The sequence below is a fragment of the Antennarius striatus genome, chromosome 16, assembly GCF_040054535.1.
Source record: "Antennarius striatus isolate MH-2024 chromosome 16, ASM4005453v1, whole genome shotgun sequence".
In the NCBI taxonomy this organism is placed as follows: Eukaryota; Metazoa; Chordata; class Actinopteri; order Lophiiformes; family Antennariidae; genus Antennarius; species Antennarius striatus.
This window is the reverse complement of record NC_090791.1, coordinates 16,741,610-16,763,629: the sequence shown is the minus strand read 5'-3', so window position 1 is coordinate 16,763,629 and position 22,020 is coordinate 16,741,610. Positions and strand designations below refer to the sequence as shown.

The 22,020-nt window shown below is 42.1% G+C and overlaps 1 protein-coding gene across 1 annotated transcript; it reads right to left on the bottom strand.

The window, feature by feature from the left end:
- Window positions 1-13,156: 13,156 nt before the first annotated feature.
- Window positions 13,157-21,067, bottom strand: LOC137610329 (homeobox protein Dlx3b-like). Its single transcript, XM_068337904.1, has 3 exons — window positions 20,419-21,067; window positions 17,601-17,785; window positions 13,157-15,882 (listed from the first exon to the last, which is right to left on the bottom strand). The coding sequence occupies exons 1-3, from the start codon at window positions 20,744-20,746 to the stop codon at window positions 15,451-15,453; spliced, it is 945 nt and encodes a 314-aa protein (XP_068194005.1). The 5' UTR covers window positions 20,747-21,067; the 3' UTR covers window positions 13,157-15,450.
- Window positions 21,068-22,020: the final 953 nt, after the last annotated feature.

The window sequence follows — 22,020 nt, the reverse complement described above, 5'->3', positions numbered from 1 at the left end:
TTATTATTATTATTATTATTATTATTATTATTATTATTATTATTATAGTAACAATAGTAATAATATTAAAACATCACATATTTGGTATTCTATAATAAACTACGGTCAATTTTGTTTTGCTTCATATTGACCTACATATACTGTATATGACTGTTTATGCTGAGCTTAAAATAAAATTGTATGAAATATCTATACAATTTATTGCTTCAAAAGATTATTACTCAATTTAATGTTTTGGATGTACATATTTTTGGACTGTAGCTGAGAATGTTTATTGAAATTAAATGTCTTTAATATCAATAAACAATAAAGATATAACAATATAACAACACAGATTCTCACTGCAGTGGAAAAATAAATATTTTTAAAGGTTTTTTAAAAGTCAATGATATAAGCTGCTTATATTTGTATGTCATTTCTACATGGCAAAAAGTGTCAAGTACTTATGGAATCCTCACACACCAGTTCTGGATACTTCATTTGAGAAGTTAGAAGTGAAATTAATACAGGTTTAAAAATATTTGTTCACAGAGTGTTAACGTGGTTGAAGTGTTACCACATGCTCGTAAGTGTCAGGTGAAGGAGAAGTCATGCATACCAGAGCACATGGGTGTAACGCTGAAACACACCTTTGGTCTGACATGGGAAGCTTTCCTCTTCCTCTTAAAACCAGTGGAGACAGTTGAGTGGAGGCTTTTTAAAGAGAAGCACATGTCAGGAAATTTAAACACTGAGCAAATATCCATCAACCACCAAACACAAGTGACATCACCAACAGTTCTCTCAAACACATACTTTTAGGAAGAACATTGAAGGTTTTGGGTTAATATGAAATCTATCTGGCGTAAGAGTTGTGGAGGAAATCCAACGTTTGTGTTTTTGGACACAGTTTTTCTGTCCATCATAACTCTTTTTTACAATTTACCATCTTTTTCCTTCTTCTCTGAGGATCAAACGTCTCTTTCAAAAAGCCAGACTTTGGAATTTCCATAAGGTCCCGACTTATTTAATCCTCTGCTTGGAGCAGCATCCTGTTGCCTCTGGTGAAGTTCACACCATAGTTTAATGGAATACTTTGCTTCACAGGCTTCGTAAATGTATTGCCCTAATTAACTGAAGCCTGTCTGGGGCCGAGGGAACCTGGCAGCACAACACGATGAGCAGAGGGCCTCACACAGAGGTGCGCTGCATGCCTTCAGATGATGTGGTGCGGTTCTTGTTCTTTATCTCCTACAGTGAAGGCTGAAGGTCTGCTCACAGAGCCAGAATGAACAGGAGGAAAGACTGGCACATGAAATTGATACTGAAGATCCAGTTCACTGATGATGCCAAAATAAATGAAGTTAATATATATATAATTTGTTCTGTTTGCTTCATGATAACAAATGAATATATAATGGATGTATTCAGAACATTATTTGCCTCATTTTATTAGTAAAAGTCTTGTTTTAAAGCTAAACGTGAGATGTCTCCAACTTTGCCTAAAAACTCACAGGACGACAGAGGAATGATTCCCGTCTACTGACGGGGAAATCCGCATCATTTAGAGTCGGAGGACACTTTAAGCACCTTTATGAAGGCTAATCTAGCGGCTCTCCGCACTAAAGTTTTTTTTTCATATTTCAGTCTTGACTTTTGAAATATATTTTATTGTAATAATTTGTTGTAAGGAAATCTAATTTAGTTGGAAAATGTATTATTGTTTCTCATTATTTTAAGATGCTGTGTTATCATCATGAGATACTAAGTCATTATGTTCATACATTGTGTTATTTTTAGATTTTAAATAATTATTTTTGAGATATTGATTGTTTGTCTTTTTAGATATTTTTTCATTATCTTAAGATTTTAGGTAATTATTTTGTGATTTCCATAGCCCCGCCCCTTCTGCGTGACAACCCCCTCCTCTCACTGGATAAGGAGGTGTTCACCCTAATGTGGAGTTTGGTGTGTCCAGCAATAAGGGAGCTGTGTGTCTCAATGTTGTCGCTCAGAGCGAGACACACACGTTTCTCAGTCGTTGGTTGTAAAAACCCAACATAAGTGTTTCTATTCTGACCCGATCACTGAAGAACAGAAGAGACCGTGGCTGCGTTTCATTCTTGATGACCACTTCATGGCTACATTGCCTGTAGATACAGTTGTACAGACGCTCGCTTGATTCAGCAATGAGGGTCAGTACAAAAGTTGCTTTGCCTCAACAGTGACCCTAATAAAATGATCACCCCCACCCACACGGGACCCAGTAACTACACCTGGGACACAAGTTAGTGTAACTACGCTTTAATCTCATTTATATTTGCCTGTGATTACGGTAAAATCGGTGTATATTTGGATAACTAGTTAGCTCGGCTTCTGTCTGCTCTGCAACTGCATTTGAAGTGAGTTTCATGTTAATAATATTTCCAGGGAGCTTGGTTGTCCCACTGAAATATCTGCAAACATGTACAGATGAGTGGAGACACAGCATCTCAGCAAGCCGTAGCGATACATCCACTGTAAAAATTAGCCCTTGCTACTGTTAGCTACATCCTCTCTGTGTAACAGGCGATGACAGACCGTTTAACAGCGCAGGCTAGAAACAGCTTGTTCCCAATAAAGCACATCTAAGCAACTTTTAGACAGCTGAAATTCAGGACAGATCAGTTTGGGGCAATCCATTTCAAATGCAGTGCTGGACACGTGACAGCTATGTGACATTGACATATTGACATAAATCAACAACTACAACAATGGCATCCCCTCCAAAATGGTGGGAGATAAAAGTTGAATTCCTACTAAGAAAGAACCTCCAGTCACATGAAGTGTGGCAGTAATTTAGACAGAAACCAAACAATGTGTTGCTCTGCAATCTAAACTAGACATGTCTAATCATGGCAGTATAACCGATCTCCATCCAGCTATAATGTAAGGGAATTCTGTCTGCATGCAAGTAAGTAATGCCTACCTAGAAAACTATTCTTCTCATCTATTTCAAACTCAGCATGTGATTTGCTGGGGGCCAAAGGAAGTGCAGCATTAGATTTGGGACACAACACGCTGATTATTAATACATTTATACCAAACAGGTGAGCAGCACTCTGTGCAGAGGTGGGGTGTGTCTTTGGGGTTCTGAGGACTGAACCCAGCATGTTCTCACCCATCTCTGTGGTACAAGACTCCCAGCCCCAACACGCATGTTTCGAATAAGTACTACATAAATAACCGTCTCCAGTAAACTCTTTGAGTTTCCTGGACATTTTAACTGAATTTATTGATAATCCATAGCTATGATAATTAACTAGTGAGAACACAATAGAAAGAATAGAATGTTTTACATATGATAAGTGAGACTGAAATATGCTTTGATTCCCCAATGTTTTGTTTGTCTGGGGTTTTTTTTTTTATTAAGTAGTTTCTCACCATGTTTAACTTGTTTTGGTTTTGTTCTTGTCTTAAGTAGGTGACTGAAATTCAGTGAATACCAACTACATTTCGACAGGTCAAATCTTAACCCCTTTCTTTTCCCACCTATAGACACGCTTGCAACCACTTCCTGTTTGTGCAGAGTGCCCTGGTTAGACCATTAGCCACTCATTGCGTTTGTCTCTTAGGGGAATGGTTGTGCCAGCAGGTGCCCATGCAGACATAAAACCAAACACATGTGCTATAGTCAGGTTACTAAACATAAAAACATAACTAAGAAGAATCAACCCCGCTGGCCATGCCATATATTCACCTGGGACACCTTGTATGAACTTAGAATTTGTGGCAAATGAACTCATCTCACCCTCAAGCAGAGGCTATGATCTTAATCACTGCCTCTTATAAATGGAGGCCAGATGGCCACTTATCCTGGACAGTGTATGTCCCATATCCTAAATGAGGAACCACATCTCGCTTGGTTTATCAAAACCTGTCTAGCTACATAGCAAGATAAATGGAGTGTTTATTTGTACTAATACGAATGATATGTAAAAGCTACTATATAAAAGGTTTTGACCTTTGACAGGCAGGAAAGCATACACATACAAGGGTTATTGTAAAAATGATTTTACAACTTTATTTCTTTCATAACAGTAGATTTACGGACATACAGTTTCAATGGTAGCAGTGCTGCTGGTCTCCCATTTTTGCCAGTGTATAAAAGTCAAAGTTTGGCTGGCCGGATTATAAAGCTGTATATGGCCCATGGGCCGTAGTTTACCCATGCTTGGTCTATGCTCTATGGTATATTTTCATCTCTATGGTCCTAATCAGGGTGTGATTTATCCCCCCCAAAAAATGAAGGGATGATATTTTTTATCATTAAAAATTAAGAACTCAGTAGGCAATCAATAAGTTCTATGAGCCTTAATTGCTTCACATACTCGTCAAAATATCTCAGTAAATCTCAGAAGTGGGCGGCAGTGGCTCAGCGGCAGAGCAGATGTCTTGAAGATGGATCGCCCAGCCATCGGTAGTTTGAATCCCGCTCCCGCCAGGACATCCCTCGGAATATGAGCTGACGGTGGGAGGAGTCAGCTCACCTCCCCGCCACTGCCGAGGCGCCCCTTGAGCAAGGCGCCGTCCCACCCTACAAGCTGCTCGTTTGGGGCGCGACCCCCATGTGCAACCCATCACTCTGCCTCCCCCTACTGTTTCTTGTGTGATGTGTTACTAATTGCATGCCTACAGGCCCCTAGTGTGTTGTGTCCTGGGGCCTGTATTCAAAAAACTATGTGTCTATGACTAACCAAAAAAATGTAACCACATGCAAAGAAAGTGTGAAGAGTGTAAAGATAATTTCCCTACGTGTGGACAAATAAAGTGGATTTAATCTTTAATCTTTAAGTGAACAGTTTGCTCTGATGTCAGACTTCATGTGGTCTTTTCTTCTTTCTGCAGGGTTTTGTTCTTCTTTTCTCCACATCTCTGTGAACTTCTGAGTAGGAAACAAACCCACAATGTATTTATGTTTATGGAGGCGTTCACCAACATGGAGACTGAAGACAGTTCAGGTCAGGTTGAAAGTTAGAGCAACAATGTAGACTATAGACTACCTGTCGTCCTCTTGTAGAAACTAAATGATACACTGAGTCTCCTGAGGATAACTGGTGCTCAGGTATAAGTAGGAACCAATGTTGACCGGGTTATTTTCTACCAAGAAGCCTTAACAGGTTTGAATGAATAAAATTCCTTCAGAGATAGAGATTTAACAACCAGAAAGGTTTTTACATCTCTATCTCACAATTCGCACCCTGGTCTTTATCAGCACATCATTACTATGGATCTCAGGAAGTGTGCCACCATCAGTGTCATTATAATGAATGTAAAATCCTCCATGGCTTCATGTTCAAGCAACGTGTAACTACTTCCTGTTCATGGTTTGGTATATCAGACATTGTTTGTCTCATCATTAGTCATTTCTATTTCAAGACTTTCAACACATATTGCAGTCATCTCTGCTTCATACCAGTGACTGTCTTTGTACATCCACATATTGTGTAGTACATTAAACAGTATATTATATAATGTAGCCGCAAGAGGACACAAGCCAGTGTCTTATTGTACTGGTCCCAAGCCTGAATAAATACAGAGGGTAGTGTCAGACAGGGCATCCGACGTAAAACTTTTGCCAAATCAAAAATGCAAATCAAATCCATGACTTGATACCGGATCGGTCGAGGCCCAGGTTAACAACGACCACCATCACCTAGAGGGTGCCGGTGGAAATTGGACTCCTGTTGGTTGAAAAAGGAGAGGAGGAAAGTGTGTTCGTGGGAAGAGAAAGACGAGGAACACCAAGAGTATAGGACTGAGAGTAGGGACATTGAATGTTGGAACTATGACAGGAAAAGGTAGAGTGGGTTGACATGATGCAGAGGAGGAAGGTAGACATACTGTGTGTCCAGGAGACCAGGTGGAAAGGTAGCAATGCTAGAAGTTTAGGAGCAAGGTTCAATTAATCCTGTCATGGTGTAGATAGGCAGAGAAATGGAATAGGAGTTATGTTGAAGGAGGAGTTTGTTAGGAATGTCCTGGAGGTAAAAAGAGTGTCAGATAGAGTGATGAGTCTGAAGCTAAAAATTGAAGGTGTGATGTTCAATGTTGTTAGTGGGTATGCTCCACAGGTAGGATGTGAGCTGGAAGAGAAGGAGAAATTCTGGTTGGACTTTGACAAAGTGATGCATAGCATACCTACAAGTAAGAGAGTTGTCATTGGTGCAGACTTCAATGGACATGTTGGTGCAGGTAACAGAGGTGATGAGGATATGATGGGCAGGAGAGGAATGCAGAAGGCCAGATGGTGGTTGACTTTGCAAAAAGGATGGAAATGGCTGTAGTGAATACTTTCTTCCAGAGGAGGCAGGAGCATAGGGTGACCTATAAGAGTAGAGGTAAGAGCACACAGGTAGACTACATCTTGTGTAGATGGTGTAATCCGAAAGAGATCAGTGACTGCAAAGTAGTGGTAGGCGAGAGTGTAGCCAAACAGCATAGGATGGTGGTGTGTAGGATGACTCTGGTGGTGAGGAAGATGAAGAGGACAAAGACAGAGCAGAGGATGAAATGTCGGAAGCTGAAAAAGGAAGAGTGTTGCATGACTTTTAGGAAGGAGTCAAGACAGGCTCTGGTTGGTCAGGAGGTGCTTCCAGATGACTGGACAACTACAGCTAATGTTATCAGGGAGACAGGTAGGAGAGTACTTGGTGTGTCACCTGGAAGAAAAGTAGATAAGGAGACTTGGTGAGGAGGTACAGGAGTATATACAGAGAAAGAGGTTAGCCAAGAAGAAGTGGGCACTGAGAGGACTGCGGAGAATAGACAGGAGTACAGGGAGATGCAGCATAAGGTGAAGGTAGAGGTAGCAAAGGCCAAACAAGGGGCTTATGATGACTTGTATGCTAGGTTGGACAGTTAGGAGGAAGAGACTGAGCTATATAGGTTGGCAAGACAGAGAGACAGAGTTGGGAAGGACGTGCAGCAGGTTAGAGTGATTAAGGATAGAGATGGAAGTCTATTGACAGGTGCCAGTAGTGTGATGGGAAGATGGAAAGGTACTTTGAAGAGTTGATGAATGAGGACAATGAGAGAACAAAGACTAGAAGAGGTGACTGTTGTGGACCAGGAACTAATAAAGATTAGTCAGGATGAAGTGAGGAGAGCATTACAGAGGATGAAGAGTGGAAAGGCAGTCGGTCCTGATGATATACCTGTAGAGGTATGGAAGTGTCTAGGAGAGGTGGCAGTAGAGTTTCTGACTGGGTTGTTCAACAGGATCTTAGATAGTGAGAAGATGCCTGAGGAATGGAGGAGAAGTGTGCTGGTGCCCAATATTAAGAACAAGGGAGATGTGCAGAGTTGTGGCAACTACAGAGGAATAAAGCTGATGAGCAATACAATGAAGTTATGGGAAAAAGTATTTGAAGCTAGACTAAGGGCAGAAGTGAGCATTTGTGAGCAGCAGTATGGTTTCATGCCGAAAAAGAGTACTACAGATGCAGTATTTGCTTTGAGGATGTTGATAGAGAAGAAGTACAGAGAAGGCCAGACAGAGCTGCATTGTATTTTCATACATCTGGAGAAAGCTTATGACAGGGTGCCCAGACAGGAACTGTGGTATTGTATGAGGAAGTCTGGAGAGGCAGAAAAGTATGTAAGAGTGGTTCAGGACATGTATGAGGACTGTAAGACAGTGGTGAGGTGTGCTGTAGGTGTGACAGAGGAGTTCAAGGTGGAGGTGGGACTGCATCAGGGATCAGCTCTGAGCCCCTTCTTGTTCGCTATGGTGATGGACAGGCTGACAGACGAGGTTAGACAGGAATCTCCATGGACTATGATGTTTGCAGATGACATTGTGATCTGCAGTGAGAGCAGGGAACAGGTGGAGGAGAAGCTAGAGAGGTGGAGGTTTGTCCTGGAAAGGAGAGGATTGAAGGTTAGCCGCAGTAAGACAGAGTGCATGTGTGTGAATGAGAGGGACCCAAGTGGAAGAGTGAGGTTAGAGGGAGAAGAGATCAAGAAGGTGGAGGATTTTAAGTACTTAGGATCAACAGTCCAGAGCAATGGAGAGTGTGGAAAAGAGGTGAAGAAGTGTGTACAGGCAGGATGGAACGGGTGGAGAAAAGTGTCAGGTGTGATGTGTGATAGAAGAGTTTCAGCTAAAATGAAAGGAAAGGTGTACAAAACTGTGGTGAGACCAGCGATGTTGTTTGGTCTAGAGACAGTGTCACTGAGGAAAAGACAGGAGGCAGAGGTGGAGGTAGCAGAGATGAAGATGCTGAGGTTTTCTCTGGGAGTGACCAGGATTGACAGGATCAGGAATGAGTACATCAGAGGGACAGCACATGTTAGAGGTTTTGTAGATAAAGTCAGAGAGGCCAGACTGAGATGGTTTGAACATGTCCAGAGGAGAGATAGTGAATATATTGGTAGAAGGATGCTGAGTTTTGAACTGCCAGGCAGGAGGCCTAGAGGAAGACCAAAGAGGAGGTTTATGGATGTAGTGAAAGAGGACATGAAGGTAGTTGGTGTGAGAGAAAAGGATGCAGAAGACAGGGTTAGATGGAGGCAATTGATTTGCTGTGGCGACCCCTGAAGGGAAAAGCCAAAAGGAGAAGAAGATTGTGAATTATATAATATAGTGATAGTATATATTACAGTATAATAAATTACCTTATTTTCACAGCTTTTTGTTCATATCTAAATGTGGAGATTGGTTCTATTGCTCCATTAACGTAAAATTACATCTGTTATAAATACCACAGATGCTGTATGTAGTGACAAGCACATCTACAGTTCACTATTATAGTTAGAGCAGCTATGGTAGTTTACTGTACTATTGTTGTTGTTTCTTATTTCAATGTAATGAGTTTCCAAAACAGAGCAAGAAGGCATCATAGGGTATATGACTGAAATGACTTCACACATGTCTGTGAAATTTGTACTCAGACAACGTTCGAGAGATCTTCCGTGTTTATCTTTGTATACCTTTGGTGATATCTGATGAAATCTGAGAGGCTGGGGCCAAATGAAAGACAACCACTCACACTCACACCTATGAACAATTTGGTGTGACCAAGTCACTTCCAAAGCTACGTGTTTTTGGAGGTGAGAGGAAGCCGTAGAACCCGGAGAGTGTCCACACAGACACTGGGAGAACATACAAAGTCCACACCAACGGACTCAAACCCAGAACCTTCTTGCCGAGGCGACAGTGCTACCCACTGCTCCACCGTACTATTTTAAACATTCATTCATCGTCAACCGCTTCATCCGCTGTGGCGGGTCGCGGGGAGCTGGAGCCTATCCCAGCAGACTGAGGGGGTGAGGTGGGGGAAACTCCGGACGCGACACTAGTGCACCAAGGCCGTTTTAAACATACGTGACTTTCTGTAAAATTATATTAAACCAAATGGGCAATAGAAAACGGATGAATGAGTTAACAACTTAAAAAACGTATCTGGTCTTTCTAGGTCTGACGCTGCGTTGCTTCTGGTCTGATGGTGTCGACGACGACCAGGATGAAAGATACAAAAATACGGAATTTTAACATTACTACCTAGAGCAAGGAAGAGAAAGAATTCTATAAAGTACATCTAAGACTTTAAAAGCCTCTCATGACCTCTTTTAGGAAAAACATTTGCTAAGACATAAAATGTGATTATTAAGCCATAGATACCCTTTAATAGCAGAGACCTTGTTATAAGCAGGAAGAAAAGTACCAACTTTGTTTGCATGGGCAATCTGAGCTACCTCAAGATGTTTGTACATCACGTTTATTAAAAGCAGCTATCCAGCTAGCTTTGTTTTTAATATGGAAACTTTAGCTGATCAAGGTGAGAGGAAAACAATTCTCTCCCAAGCTTTTGGCTGGATAATTTTTTTACACAAGTTTAACATGTTCATGTAGAAAAACAAACGCCACGCATATAGAACAGAAAAAGAGAAGTGAATGACTGAAAGTCAAGAACTTGCGTGAGGACAAAAACGTAAAATCCATAAAACTGAAGATTTCACAACTTGCTACTGGGCAGATGACAGCATGTGACCCCCTAGAGAGTAGAAAGCAGAGAGAGAGAGAGATTCATAGAACGAGACATGGAGAAAAAAAACACATTAATTAAAACAGGCCGTAAACAGTGGGGGTCACTTTATATTTGCTTGTTAAAATTGACCCATGCTGTGGGAAAACACATACACACTTAGTTTCTAAGTGGAGCTGAGATGCTGCAGAGCTCAGTGAGAATGCTCGTACTGTTTGTGCGTCTGAGAAGTGGCGTATTCACCGGTTAGACCGATGTGGTTGATGTCGGACATGTTGCAGACTGTCAATATTTGTTTGTAGGAGTGTGTGTGAGAATGTGTTGGTGCTTCTCTACGTGTTAATGGATGAGACCATGTGACATCAGCTTGATAAGGTCAAGACAGTGAGGAAAAAAACCTCGGTTTTGCCGATCAGTTTGTTTCATGACAATAAATTTGGAATAAACAATAAAAACAAAGTCCACTACATGGTGAAAATAAACCCACAATTGGCTTTTAAAGATAAAAACTATCTTTTAATGCTGCTCTACAGCAAAGGATTCCACATCCAAATATTGTGCGCCCTAGAATAAACTAGTACACTTAGACAGCACATACCTCTACCAGCGCCATTGTCATTAAACCTTAACAATTAGAAAATACTTTCCAGATTATGTCAAAACACTGTAAAAAAAAACAAACCCAAAAAAACATGTTCATCATTGGGCCTTTGGGGGAAAAAACAGGGACCCTCCTGAGTGTGCATGGTGCTAGCATTCCAGGCTGAATCGCTGAGTCGATCGTCAACTGTTGCACCGTTGTACACAGAACATAGCACACAGACACACAGACACACACACACACAGGTCGAGTCACCTCGATGATATCCTACGAAAAGTAACACCATCTAACCCTTGACCCTGTAGGCCTTCTAGTATAGAATTCTTTTTATCATCACTAGTTGATGGTCTATTTTTTGTTTAGTTGCAGTTCTTATCATTCATATGTACATGAAGTCCGTTTGCATTATCTTAGCTAAATTCAAGGCAGTGTCACGTCTGCCTCTTTTGCCTTTAGTATCGCCTTTCAAAAGTCCACATCAGTCTTAAGTGCAGTGTGCAGATCGTAGCTGGAGGCAGGGAAAGTAACGTCAGCTCCAAATCTTTCATAGCGGTTATAAAAATCTCCTTCCGCTGTTGAGTTTTCCTCTTAGCTCAATTCACAGCAGGTGATGTCATCACCTTGTATCACCCTTTCCCAGCCTGCTCGTGAATGTCAGCGAGTGGAAATGTCACCTTAGCTCACCTTCCAAACACGCTGTGAAAGTTTTCATGATGGTTAAAAAAAAAATCAAGAGGTGTTCATTTCCTGTGAGGGTTGCGGCAGAAAGCTGCTAAACACTCTGCAGCATTCATACAATTCACAAGATCCTTGGCGAGGAGAAGTTAGTCTTTGGAATTCTATTTTCTGTTTGTTCCAAGAATATGAGGCATGAGGTTGTTTGTTAAAACCATAAACCCACAGACGTTGGTGAACATCTCTGTTCCTGTGCAGCCGCCACAGGTTGCTACAAGTCCCTGTTTGCCCCTGCTGTCTGTCTCCCGTGATGTTCACATGCATTCCTCTCTGACACCAGGAAGCTGAGAGTGCATCACGGGAACTTAAAGACTGATGCAAAATATGGAAGGTGTTCCGGTGAAAATGTGTTTTTTGGATCCACACCTGAGCCGTCATGCTAAGCTAACACGACGAAACGCGAGCCGGTCACATGAGTGGATATAGCAGACCATGTGAGGATGGCGGGGAAGCATTCTGAGTGGAAAAGAAAAGAATAAAGACATCCTGGTTTGGAAAATCTCTGTCGTAACCTCATTATATACGTATGAAGAGCAGAGAACGTGAACTGAAGGGTGTGTTTTAGGATGCATTTATTGGGTCACAGTAGTGAATGAGTTATAAATGTAAATATTTTTTTATTTAATTTTTTAAATTAAATAAAAAAATAGAGTATTATAATGTAAATATATATCAATATATATCAATATCTACGTATATATCTATATCAAAATCCAGTCATTAATTTTAGATGGATGATCAAAGTTAATGTGGAAAGACAGGGGATGACTGTGAGAGAGAAGAGTGAGGAAGAGGAGGAGGAGTTGTGTCTTGCTGTGTTTGTTACCTTATAGTTTACCTGAAGCAGCAGTCATAAGAACAAATACAGAAGTGTGTTATGTAGACATGTTGCCTGGTAACAAGAAGCCACAAAGTCCAGTGGGTCAGGCAGCAGATCTGTCAGCCCTACTATGGTGAAGCCCTGACCTCCACTCATGCAGTCACACTATTGGCTGCTCGTGGCTCTGAGACGTGTCTTAGGGGAGATCCAGTGTTATGTCGAGTCATGTCATTTTAAATAGTTTATTCTTTATTAGGCATGACATTCATTTACACATTACAGTAAGTTACACCAAATTTAGCAAATATTTTCCTAAATTTGAGTGGTGGGGTTGGCAAGACATGTCGCCATCATGGGAACACAAGATCAGTAAAGCCATAGTGAGGTGAGATGTTTCTTGCGTTTCCTGGCTAAATGCTAAGCAATGCTAACCAGCTGTAGTGTAAAATGTGCCCTGGAGCTCAAATGCCATATTAACCCTCACCGTCTTTTTTTCTTGTTTCGACTAACAAATCATCTGAAAGTTGACCCAGAGAAAAAAGACGGTCTGTCAGGTCACTGTGTTTTTGGGTGTTTCTTCAAAGCTCTTGTCTGGTTTTCCCTTCCTCGCCCTCTTTTTGTCGGCCAACCTGTGGGTTTGGTTGGTTGAGAGAGGAGAGAGCATTTTGTTTGTCTCACACACACAAACACAACTCTCCTCCCCTTTCCAACTTTGTGCCACATGAAAGCGGTGTACACCCATCTCCGTGTGTGCCAGTGGTGTGTTATTAGTATCCAGAGACTCCAGAGTGTCTGCTGCGCTGTCACCTCCCACAGCCTTCTTTACACGCACCCTGTGTGAGTGTGTGGATAATATATGGATGGGTGCAACCTGTATCTGCTGTCTGATTCACTCGCACCAGGAAAGCACCGTCAGCACACTCTCAATACCTTTGTGTGTGTGTGTGTGTGTGTGTGTGTGTGTGTAACATACAGTAACATTGCCACAACGAATCAAAATTAAATGAAGACATTTTATTATTTTTTTACACATCTTCTGACAATAAAAAGGCTCTCCAGGCACAAGCGGCCGTGCCATGTTTGATCTACAGTTGACACTATAAATAAAAACCTGAGTACAGTGTGTGTTAATAGAATATATACAACTTATTTCCAGATGCTTTAGCACCAACTTGGTCTCAGCGAGGCATTTGGAAGAAGGAGCCGAGGCTGGATCAGAGTTGCATAACACTGCTGATCTTATTGAAGCCAACTCAGCAACCACCAAATAACCCGTTGGTCGCCTACCCATGATTTTATTACCTAGTGAGTTGACAGATCTGTGGGTTTTATTTCATAGATAAGCCAAAGTGGGTGGCAGTTCACAAATAACAGGCTGGAACTGGTCAAACCAGAGACGGTCACAAAGACCACCAGCTGGTCCGGGGGACTCCACTGGTTCACGCCGGGTTCTTCACTTGGGGTGACTCTGAGACAGTTTTAACAATCTGCTGTCAATATTCAGGCCTAGCTTGACCCAAATGAAAGGCAAAAATCATCCTATAACTACAGGGAGGACGCCTCTCCGGCTGAGCCTTTGTTTGCAGCCTGTCCTGTTTGTTTTGATGTCAATGCTACATTTTGGGCTTTGGCCTTAACTTCTGTTTATCCAACAGGATAGAAATTTTGACAGGCGTGAATGTGACGGGTTCATTTGCAGGTAAATGTTATGATGTTGCAAACTGTTGAAATTTACGACAGAAACTTGCTCAGAATCTGCAGCGTTGGAGATATTTGCCTCTAAGTCGGCTGTTTCCTGTTCAAATCATAGTGTTATACTGGGTTAGGCAAGACAGCACTGTGCAGCAGCCACCCTTAAGTTTCCGTCTGTTATGTGACTGTTTTAAAGCGAATGTGAGTGTAATCCTAATCACAACCGAGACGCACCTCTCCATTAATCCCATTGGACAATAGGTTAAAATAATGTTGGGCACTTTTGCAAGGTGATGGTTTAACAGTTCAGGAAGTTCGGAGTATGGAAAACTGAAGAAAAAAGTGAAGAAAAAAAAAGACATCTTAAGTATGCAAAGCGTGTTTGGAGAGAGCATGTGGCTGTTTGATTGAATTAATCACATGGACACACCTCTACGTGACATCTACATGACAGTCGACTCACTTCTGAACTTTTTTTTTTTTTTTTGCAAAAGTTATTTGACTGTTTCACCCAAAGACCTGAGGATGTAACCCAACTCAGGGTTAACTCTGCTGTTTATTGCGTATCGGACTTCTCTGATTTAACTCATGCCCTCAGGTTTTTTTCCGCTTCAGAGAGAACAAGTTGAACCATTTACTTTCTTTTGATCGCGGCGCCATCTCCATCCGTGCCAAAACGTTCTCCACCAAACTGCCTTGGATGCCGATGTTGTGAAGACATATTGATATGTCAAGGCAATGTTGACAAGTGACTCACAAAGTCTTCGAATCCTTATCGGTTGTCTAGGTACACATCTCGAGATCCAGGTTTTCCACAGACACTCGTGTATGCTTTTTACACTGTGAACACCTTTGCACTGCTCTGACATGTGGACTCAACTTCCAAAAGCCTTTGAAGGAGAACTCATCCGGCTACCAAGGACAGACTCACAATGGGCCATTGTTAAAATGACAGCCGAGTTGTTTGGATGAACATTGTAAGGACTCACATATCGAGCGACTGACATTAATCGTCCACTGCGGAGTCCACGCTGATAATATCCATGATGTGATTGTCACAGCTTAATCTCTGTGGAAAAAGTGTGAATCAGTTTGAAATTTGATATAAATGTTCAGTCTTGGTTCAGTTTGTCTTTTGTCTTGTTTATATTTGGACTTTCAAACTTGTTCACCTCAACTAAATGCTTTACATTTCATGCCTTGTTTTGTCCACCATGCTGTTGTGTTGATCTTTATTATGCTGCGAAGCCTTCAAGAATGTCAGTAGTATTTAGTCCAAAAGTAAAAATTATGTCAGAGGCTCTTTACAAAAAAAACAAAACTTTAAAGGGGAAGAATCGATAAAAGTATAAATACGGTCAAACTTAAAACATTAGATTTACAAAACATTACATCTCGTCAGGGATTCCAGGCCAACTGACATCAGTCTCCATTATGACATCTATGTTATGGTGCTCATAAAATTGTAGAAAAGCCTGTTGTACAACATGCATCCATCATGACTACTGTCTCACTGGAGGGATATTTCTGATCCACGCTCAACCAATGCCTTTGCGTTTACAGCGACAGTCATATTTCTGGGCATGTTTCTACCCTCAGTAGACGGCGCCCATGCTCTGCGTCGCTGACGGGGTTGTCGGTGGTGCGTGGTGCGCCGGGAACAGTGGGGGCAGACCTAAATGTGTGCCTTGTTGGAGGTACCAGTTCTGGTGTGTGTAGTCAGCCATACAGGCAGTGGAAGAATTGAGTGGGTGCTGAAAGTTGCCCTGCCCCCTGCTGGTAGGATCCATCACTGCATTGTTGTTGCTGCTGCTATTTGTGGTGTCGCTGGTGCCGTTGTTGCTGATGTTGCTGCTTTTATTATTGTTGTTGTTGGTATCCCAAACAGCTGGAGATGGAGGCGAGTTGCAGGCCATGGAGTCACTGGCATCTGGACTGTGTTCCAGTGGAATATCCCCCAGTGGAAACTCTCCATTCTTGTAGAGCTTCTTAAACTTGGAACGACGGTTCTGGAACCAAATTTTCACCTGCAATGGAATAAAACAAACAAACATTTAATTAAGTTCCAATATGAGGCTCTGGTTTGGTTTCACAACTCCTTAAGGTACAACAGTTGGCCCTTAAAGAGAATTAAAAAAAAGAGATCTGGAAAGATTAGGTGAAAACAAAAGAAGGCAGTCAAGCTACATTCCATTAAACCAAAACAATGGATTGCATGCATCATATTCATTTGATCCAACATCATTATCAAAAATAAAATCTTTGAGCAGATTAAAAAATCGATTATTTTCTAAAAATAAAAACTCAATCTCGGGCAGCTTCTTAGCCAGCTGTTTGGATTCCCATAGCGACCAATGTTTTCCAGCATCAACATGTGAAGTACGCCAGCTGACCGGCCAGGGTGGTTAGCAACTAGCTAATGAACATAGTGGCACATTATGGAATAAAACTCCAAAAAGTGCTGCACAGTCAAAATCTTTATAACACAGTTAAATCCTGAATCAATTGGAGGGGAGGGGCAGTGGTCATGTGACACAAAAACAGGAAACGGCTCTTGGAGGGGTCCCGTTCCTGACCTAGCGTCCACTTTCAGCGTGACATTTCTTTTTGTCTGGCTTCTTTTTTTTTTTTTTATTACAGAAAATCACCTTGGTAACCAATCAAAAGGAGGTTCTTGCTTATTTTGATGAGCAGATCACCCAAATAATGTGTACTTGGGCACTTTGTGCGCTAACGTTTGAGGTCAAACATTACCGGTTAGTTTGGGATATTTTCACCAAATATCGTCAACTAGTCATCTACTTACAAGCACAAGAGTTATTTGGTTAGTTTCCCTAAGCTAAAGTATTTACTATTTCACTAAGATAAAATCATAAATATAATATTTAGTATAATTATTATGTCAGTGTTGTACGATGCAGAGCTGTTGTTAACATATATAACGCGGCGACAACACCAGGGGATGACAATGTTTTCAGTTGTGGTGTACGAGCTTCAGCCTTTTGTTGTGTTTAAAGTTTGCGTAAGTTTCCCAATCATAACAGAAGAATGATTTACAACGGCCCTGATAAGACAAGCCATGCCACAGGTGTTGTCTTTTATCACTCAGGCAAAGGTAAAAATAAAGTGTTATGAGAGCTGGAACCAGATTGACGCAACAACAACAACGCGGCACAGCGCTGTGAGGGATTACCCAGGCATTCGCTGTTTATTCAGTTTTCTTTCTTCGGCGTCTAATCGTTAAATATTACATTTACTGTGCGTTGATCAACTGTTTAAAACACACCTTGCAGGTTTTATTTTAGTGCAACCTGTTGCCTTCCTTAAGACATCTAGCCTTTTCCTCTTCCATCCCTTACGGGTGTTACAGAGGTCACCTTTCTGTAAGTCTTCTCCTTCTGCACAGGTTTCAGACACTCGTCCGCCGTTTCCACTGGTGTCAAACACACAACTGACACCTCAGCTGCTCGTAACCCCAGTAAACTACTACCGTGCCTGAACTCCAGCTGTCATCGCGGCCGAGTGGCCCAGATGACAGTTCAGGAGAGCGCTCATTACGCGGCGTTCAGCTGCTTTCAGTGCCGACTCTCAGACGGTCGACTCAGCGACGGACCAGGATCGAAGTGAAAACATCAGACGTTTTTAGGCGCTTCACATAACTCACACTCAAACGCATTGGATGACATTCCTACCGTTTCCTGCCTTTTCTACCCACACCAGACTGGGTTATATATTTCTGCCTCACCTGAGTCTGCGTCAGACCCAGCTGGGCGGCCAGCTCGGCCCGCTCCGGCAGGGCCAGGTACTGGGCCGACTGGAACCTCCTCTGCAGGACGGCCAGCTGGTAGCTGGAGTAGATGGTCCGCGGCTTGCGTACCTTCTTCGGCTTCCCGTTGACCATCCGAACCTCCATGTCTGGTTCCTCTTTCACTGCAGGAAACAGTAAAAGCCATTGGTCTCCCTGAGGGGACTGCTTGAGTGTTTTACAGTCAAAAAGCACACAAACCCTCAAAAAACATATAACACAGCCTCTTTTTGTCAAACAGTGAAGTGAGCTTGAGTCACAGTTTGAGCAGAGACGTTTGGAGCTCAAAAATAGAAGGAACACTACGAGTTTCAAAGGAATTCCACCAACGTTGTGAACTTGTAATTTTGGTCTGAGTGTCTCCCACAGCCGGGGAGGGAGACAGAGATTTATAGGTGCTTTTCATTTAGCCTGAGGCTCGCTTGTATACATCATACTCCTCTCAGTCTGCCATTCTTCTATCTCAATTATTTTATTGTCTCACTGTAGAGACACAACAACAGTATAAAAACATTTTCATCAGTTCCATATTGATTCTTGGATGGGAAGCTAAACATTTAAACATAAAAAGTGTCATAAAAGAAATGTAACTCAGAATTATATGTCATAAGAACGTATATGTTTTTACAAAACAACACGATATATTTTATTTACAAAGCAATGTTTCTTGTTGATATCTTTATATAATTAATAAAAAATAATTAGTCCAGTCGTGTGTGCGTATATATAATATATATATTACACACACACATATATAAACTAACTGAACACACTGTTTATATACTTTCTAGATCACAGAAACGTAAAGAGAACTTAAAGCTCTACTTTAAATCTGTAACACACAATGTGTGTGTGTGTGTGTGTGTGTGTGTGTGTGTGTGTGTGTGTGTGTGTGTGTGTGTGTGTGTGTGTGTGTGTGTGTGTGTGTGTGTGTGTTTTACAGGCTGGTTCTTGTGTTTAGGAGCAGCTTGTATTTTAGATTAAGAATAAATAAATGCATTTTGATTTTGGGGTCTTTCAAGCAGTATTTTACGTTTTCATGTTGGAGTCTAGAAAATATAATAACAGACAGATGATAATTCAGTATTTGAGAGACTTAAATTTATGACTTGACTTTTTATTTTTCCAGACTTTTGTTGTTGTCCCATCAACCGATTTGTTTATCTGTTTCTCCTTCTACGTCATTGGGTACTGAGTTCTGTCAAAGGATGTTCCATCACCTATTTATTTATTTATTACTTTGGGTGTGTCCTCTGGCGTGGCATGATAAGAAGCCGTCCTCATTGGATGACTCAAAGGCCAAAGCTGACTGACATGTCGTGACACCTGACGTTGCGTGGCTGCGGGCCAAAGTCCCCTGGGGCCATTTCCAGGAGTCATCTCCCAACTGGAATGTCAAAAACACGACACTTACACCAGTTTGTCCAGTTTGTTGTTGCCAGATAGTTTCCACAGTGACAGCTCAAAAAAGAGATTTTAACTGCAGTCATGCTGCATGAAAAAGAGAATTCAAGAGACAGAACGATGGTGGTAATCAGACTGCAGTAGAGGAGCTGCCCGTTTGGTCTCCAGGGAGATCTAACATGGTGACCTTCACTCACACACACACACATACACACACAAACACACAGGACTGGTTACTTAAACTGCTTAGGTTAGCTATACATAAACAAGTCCTCACTCCCAACACAGGTGAAGTGCAAAAGCCACTAAAACACAGTTGTGGCTTCGAGGCTCCTCGGTCCAGACAAGATTTAAACGGTCCAGCAGCAGCGTGATCAACAGGTTGACCTCACTTGACCGTTAATAACCATTAAAAGTCAAGTTCTCCTCGTCCAACGCCAGGATCAACCTTTATCTCTCTCAATGATCTCCTTTCCTGTCCTCCCCCCACAGACGCCTCCCTCGTCCTTTCCTCTCTGCTCACTTAGTTGTTGTGTGTGTTACAGTTGATGAATGCTTGCTCGCTCGCGTGCACACACACACACACACACACACACACACACACACAATCTCATCTGAATTTCTAAATATTCAGCAGCAATCACTGGCATCCCTGAAATCACAGGCTGACAGTAAAGCAACACTTTTGACTGGATGGAGAAAAGAGCCTGGAGAACTACATATAACGACGGTTTTTTTTTTTTTACCTAGAATTCCTCTTTTTCTCTGAGCTTTCCAGTTTTAAAAGAGGTCAAATTGGTATTCCTTAGTGTATGAACTTAAAAACAAATAAACACAAGTTAAAAAAAAAGAATTTCCCCATGTGTGGACAATAAAGTGTGATTTAATCTTTAAACGTCAGCTGTATTGTAACACGGTTGGATTATTCATTTAGACACATTAGGATGAAATAGTTTTGTATTTTTGTAGCTAGAAATCTGTCATTTATATATCTGTAGTATCCAAAATAAACTAGATATCAGAGTATCTCAGTCAAGTCCTATTTCTACATATTCATTTTCTCCTGATGTAGACTTAAAAGTTTAACATAGATTTCCAAATAAAAAAATAAAGTGAGAGTAAAACTCGGTGAGAAAGCGACTAGAACACATAACGTCATTTTTTACGCCGTGCGTAAAATTCGTGCGCAATTAGAGGATTTCTCTGGCTAGACATGAGAACATCAGGTGGTCGTTGCGGCTTTAGTCGCTCTTGGACAAAAGTAGAGGACATGATCTCCAACGTTTGATGAGTCTGACACCATACTGTTACTGAATTATATCGATTTCTGCTCCTAAATAAAATCAAAACTTACCCGCGTCCTGCAACGTGGACGACGGCGCGTCCCTGGTGAAAGCCGCGTGTTCTCTGTAACCCACATGGGGGTAGGAGTATTCTGCTTTACCCACGGGGTAAGATCCACCTGGACCCATCCCGTTCAGGTTGTAGTGGTGGTAGGCGTACGGGTTCATGTGCTGGGTGGCGTACGGCTGCTGGTAGAAATCCTGACCGCTGTAGAAGCCCATATCGGTGGACGTGGACTCTGGCATGGTCGGGGAATCCTTGGTGACCGAAATGGAGCTCCCAGCGGCGGGCAGGAGAGGTTTCTTGTCCTCGAACACAGGTGAGGTTTGCCCGTTCATTCTCTCAGGCTGTTCGCTCTAAACTGTGTAGAAGGGTTCTTCCTTACAGTCTGGACCTGGCGTCTCCCAAACTCCCTTGACGCACCAGCCGTGCTGTCCGCCGCCCAACCCATCTAGAGCTCATAATTACAGGGCGCGCCAAGCTGAGCCAAGCCGGGCAGGACGGAGCGCAGCCGAAGTCTCCTTCTCATTGGCTGTCCTGCTCGTTCCCTACCTCTACCCCTGAGGCCAAGACGGCTCTGACTGTCTCCTGTCTGGCTCCCTTCTTTCTCCCCACAGAAACCTCCAGTAAGACTCTCCTCGGGCCTTTACCAGTAAACTCCCGACATTTACTCCTACGCGCCCGAAGCCGAGCGGATCACCCAGTCACGCATAATGCTGTTTTGTGATAGGGAGTGTTTGCGGACCAGCTTTACGGCGCTGCCCACCCCCCACCCCCCACTATTCACATGCAGATTGGGGGTAGGCTGAGAGTTGCTTACAGTTAATCAAGGCGCATTTTAAAAGAGGCTTCACTTGTCTTTACATGTGTTGATCTCTCACACCCCAGGGAAGAGAATCACCTACAGTAGGTGTTAATCACAGGCCCATGGCAGACAGTAGGACAAACACTGTGGACATCCTAAATATATTAACGTGTGAAAAAGGAATTTAATTCTACTAAATCCAATCTGACCCTAAGGTTTCTTAAAATATGTTCCGAAAGTTTTGTTACAAACTAATCTTTCATATTTGAATTGCAAATACGTACAGTACTATAATTATTCGATGCGGTGACAGAATCTCTCCACCAGATGTCACTGTTCAGACACCCTCAAGGTTGTCTTGGTAAAATGAGATTTCAGGTGATCTAACAATCTTTAGAACTCATCTAGATGTGTTCTCCTTTACTTATTTTTTACCCTCCTGCCCGGATTTCATGTGATAAAACAAACTTTTACCTCATAAAACACTTTTCAACAATGCATTAAAAGAAGCGCCACACGATGAAACACTGACTCGGCGTTCTATCCCACTTGTAGCATTGTTCTTTGTTGGTTCTCTACTGCTAAATGAATTCAGTTCCCCAGTTCCCATGATGCTCATTGGGCTCAGATGTAGATCCAACATTTTACAAATGAGCATGAACTCCTCCAACGACACCAGAGTTTCCGACTGAACACAGCCTGTTACCCAACTGAAAGCCACAGTGAGGACTGGTAGTAACACGGTAACTGGTTGTAGTCGACTACTGCCTTTAGGAACAAAAGCCACTCCATAGTGAACATAATATA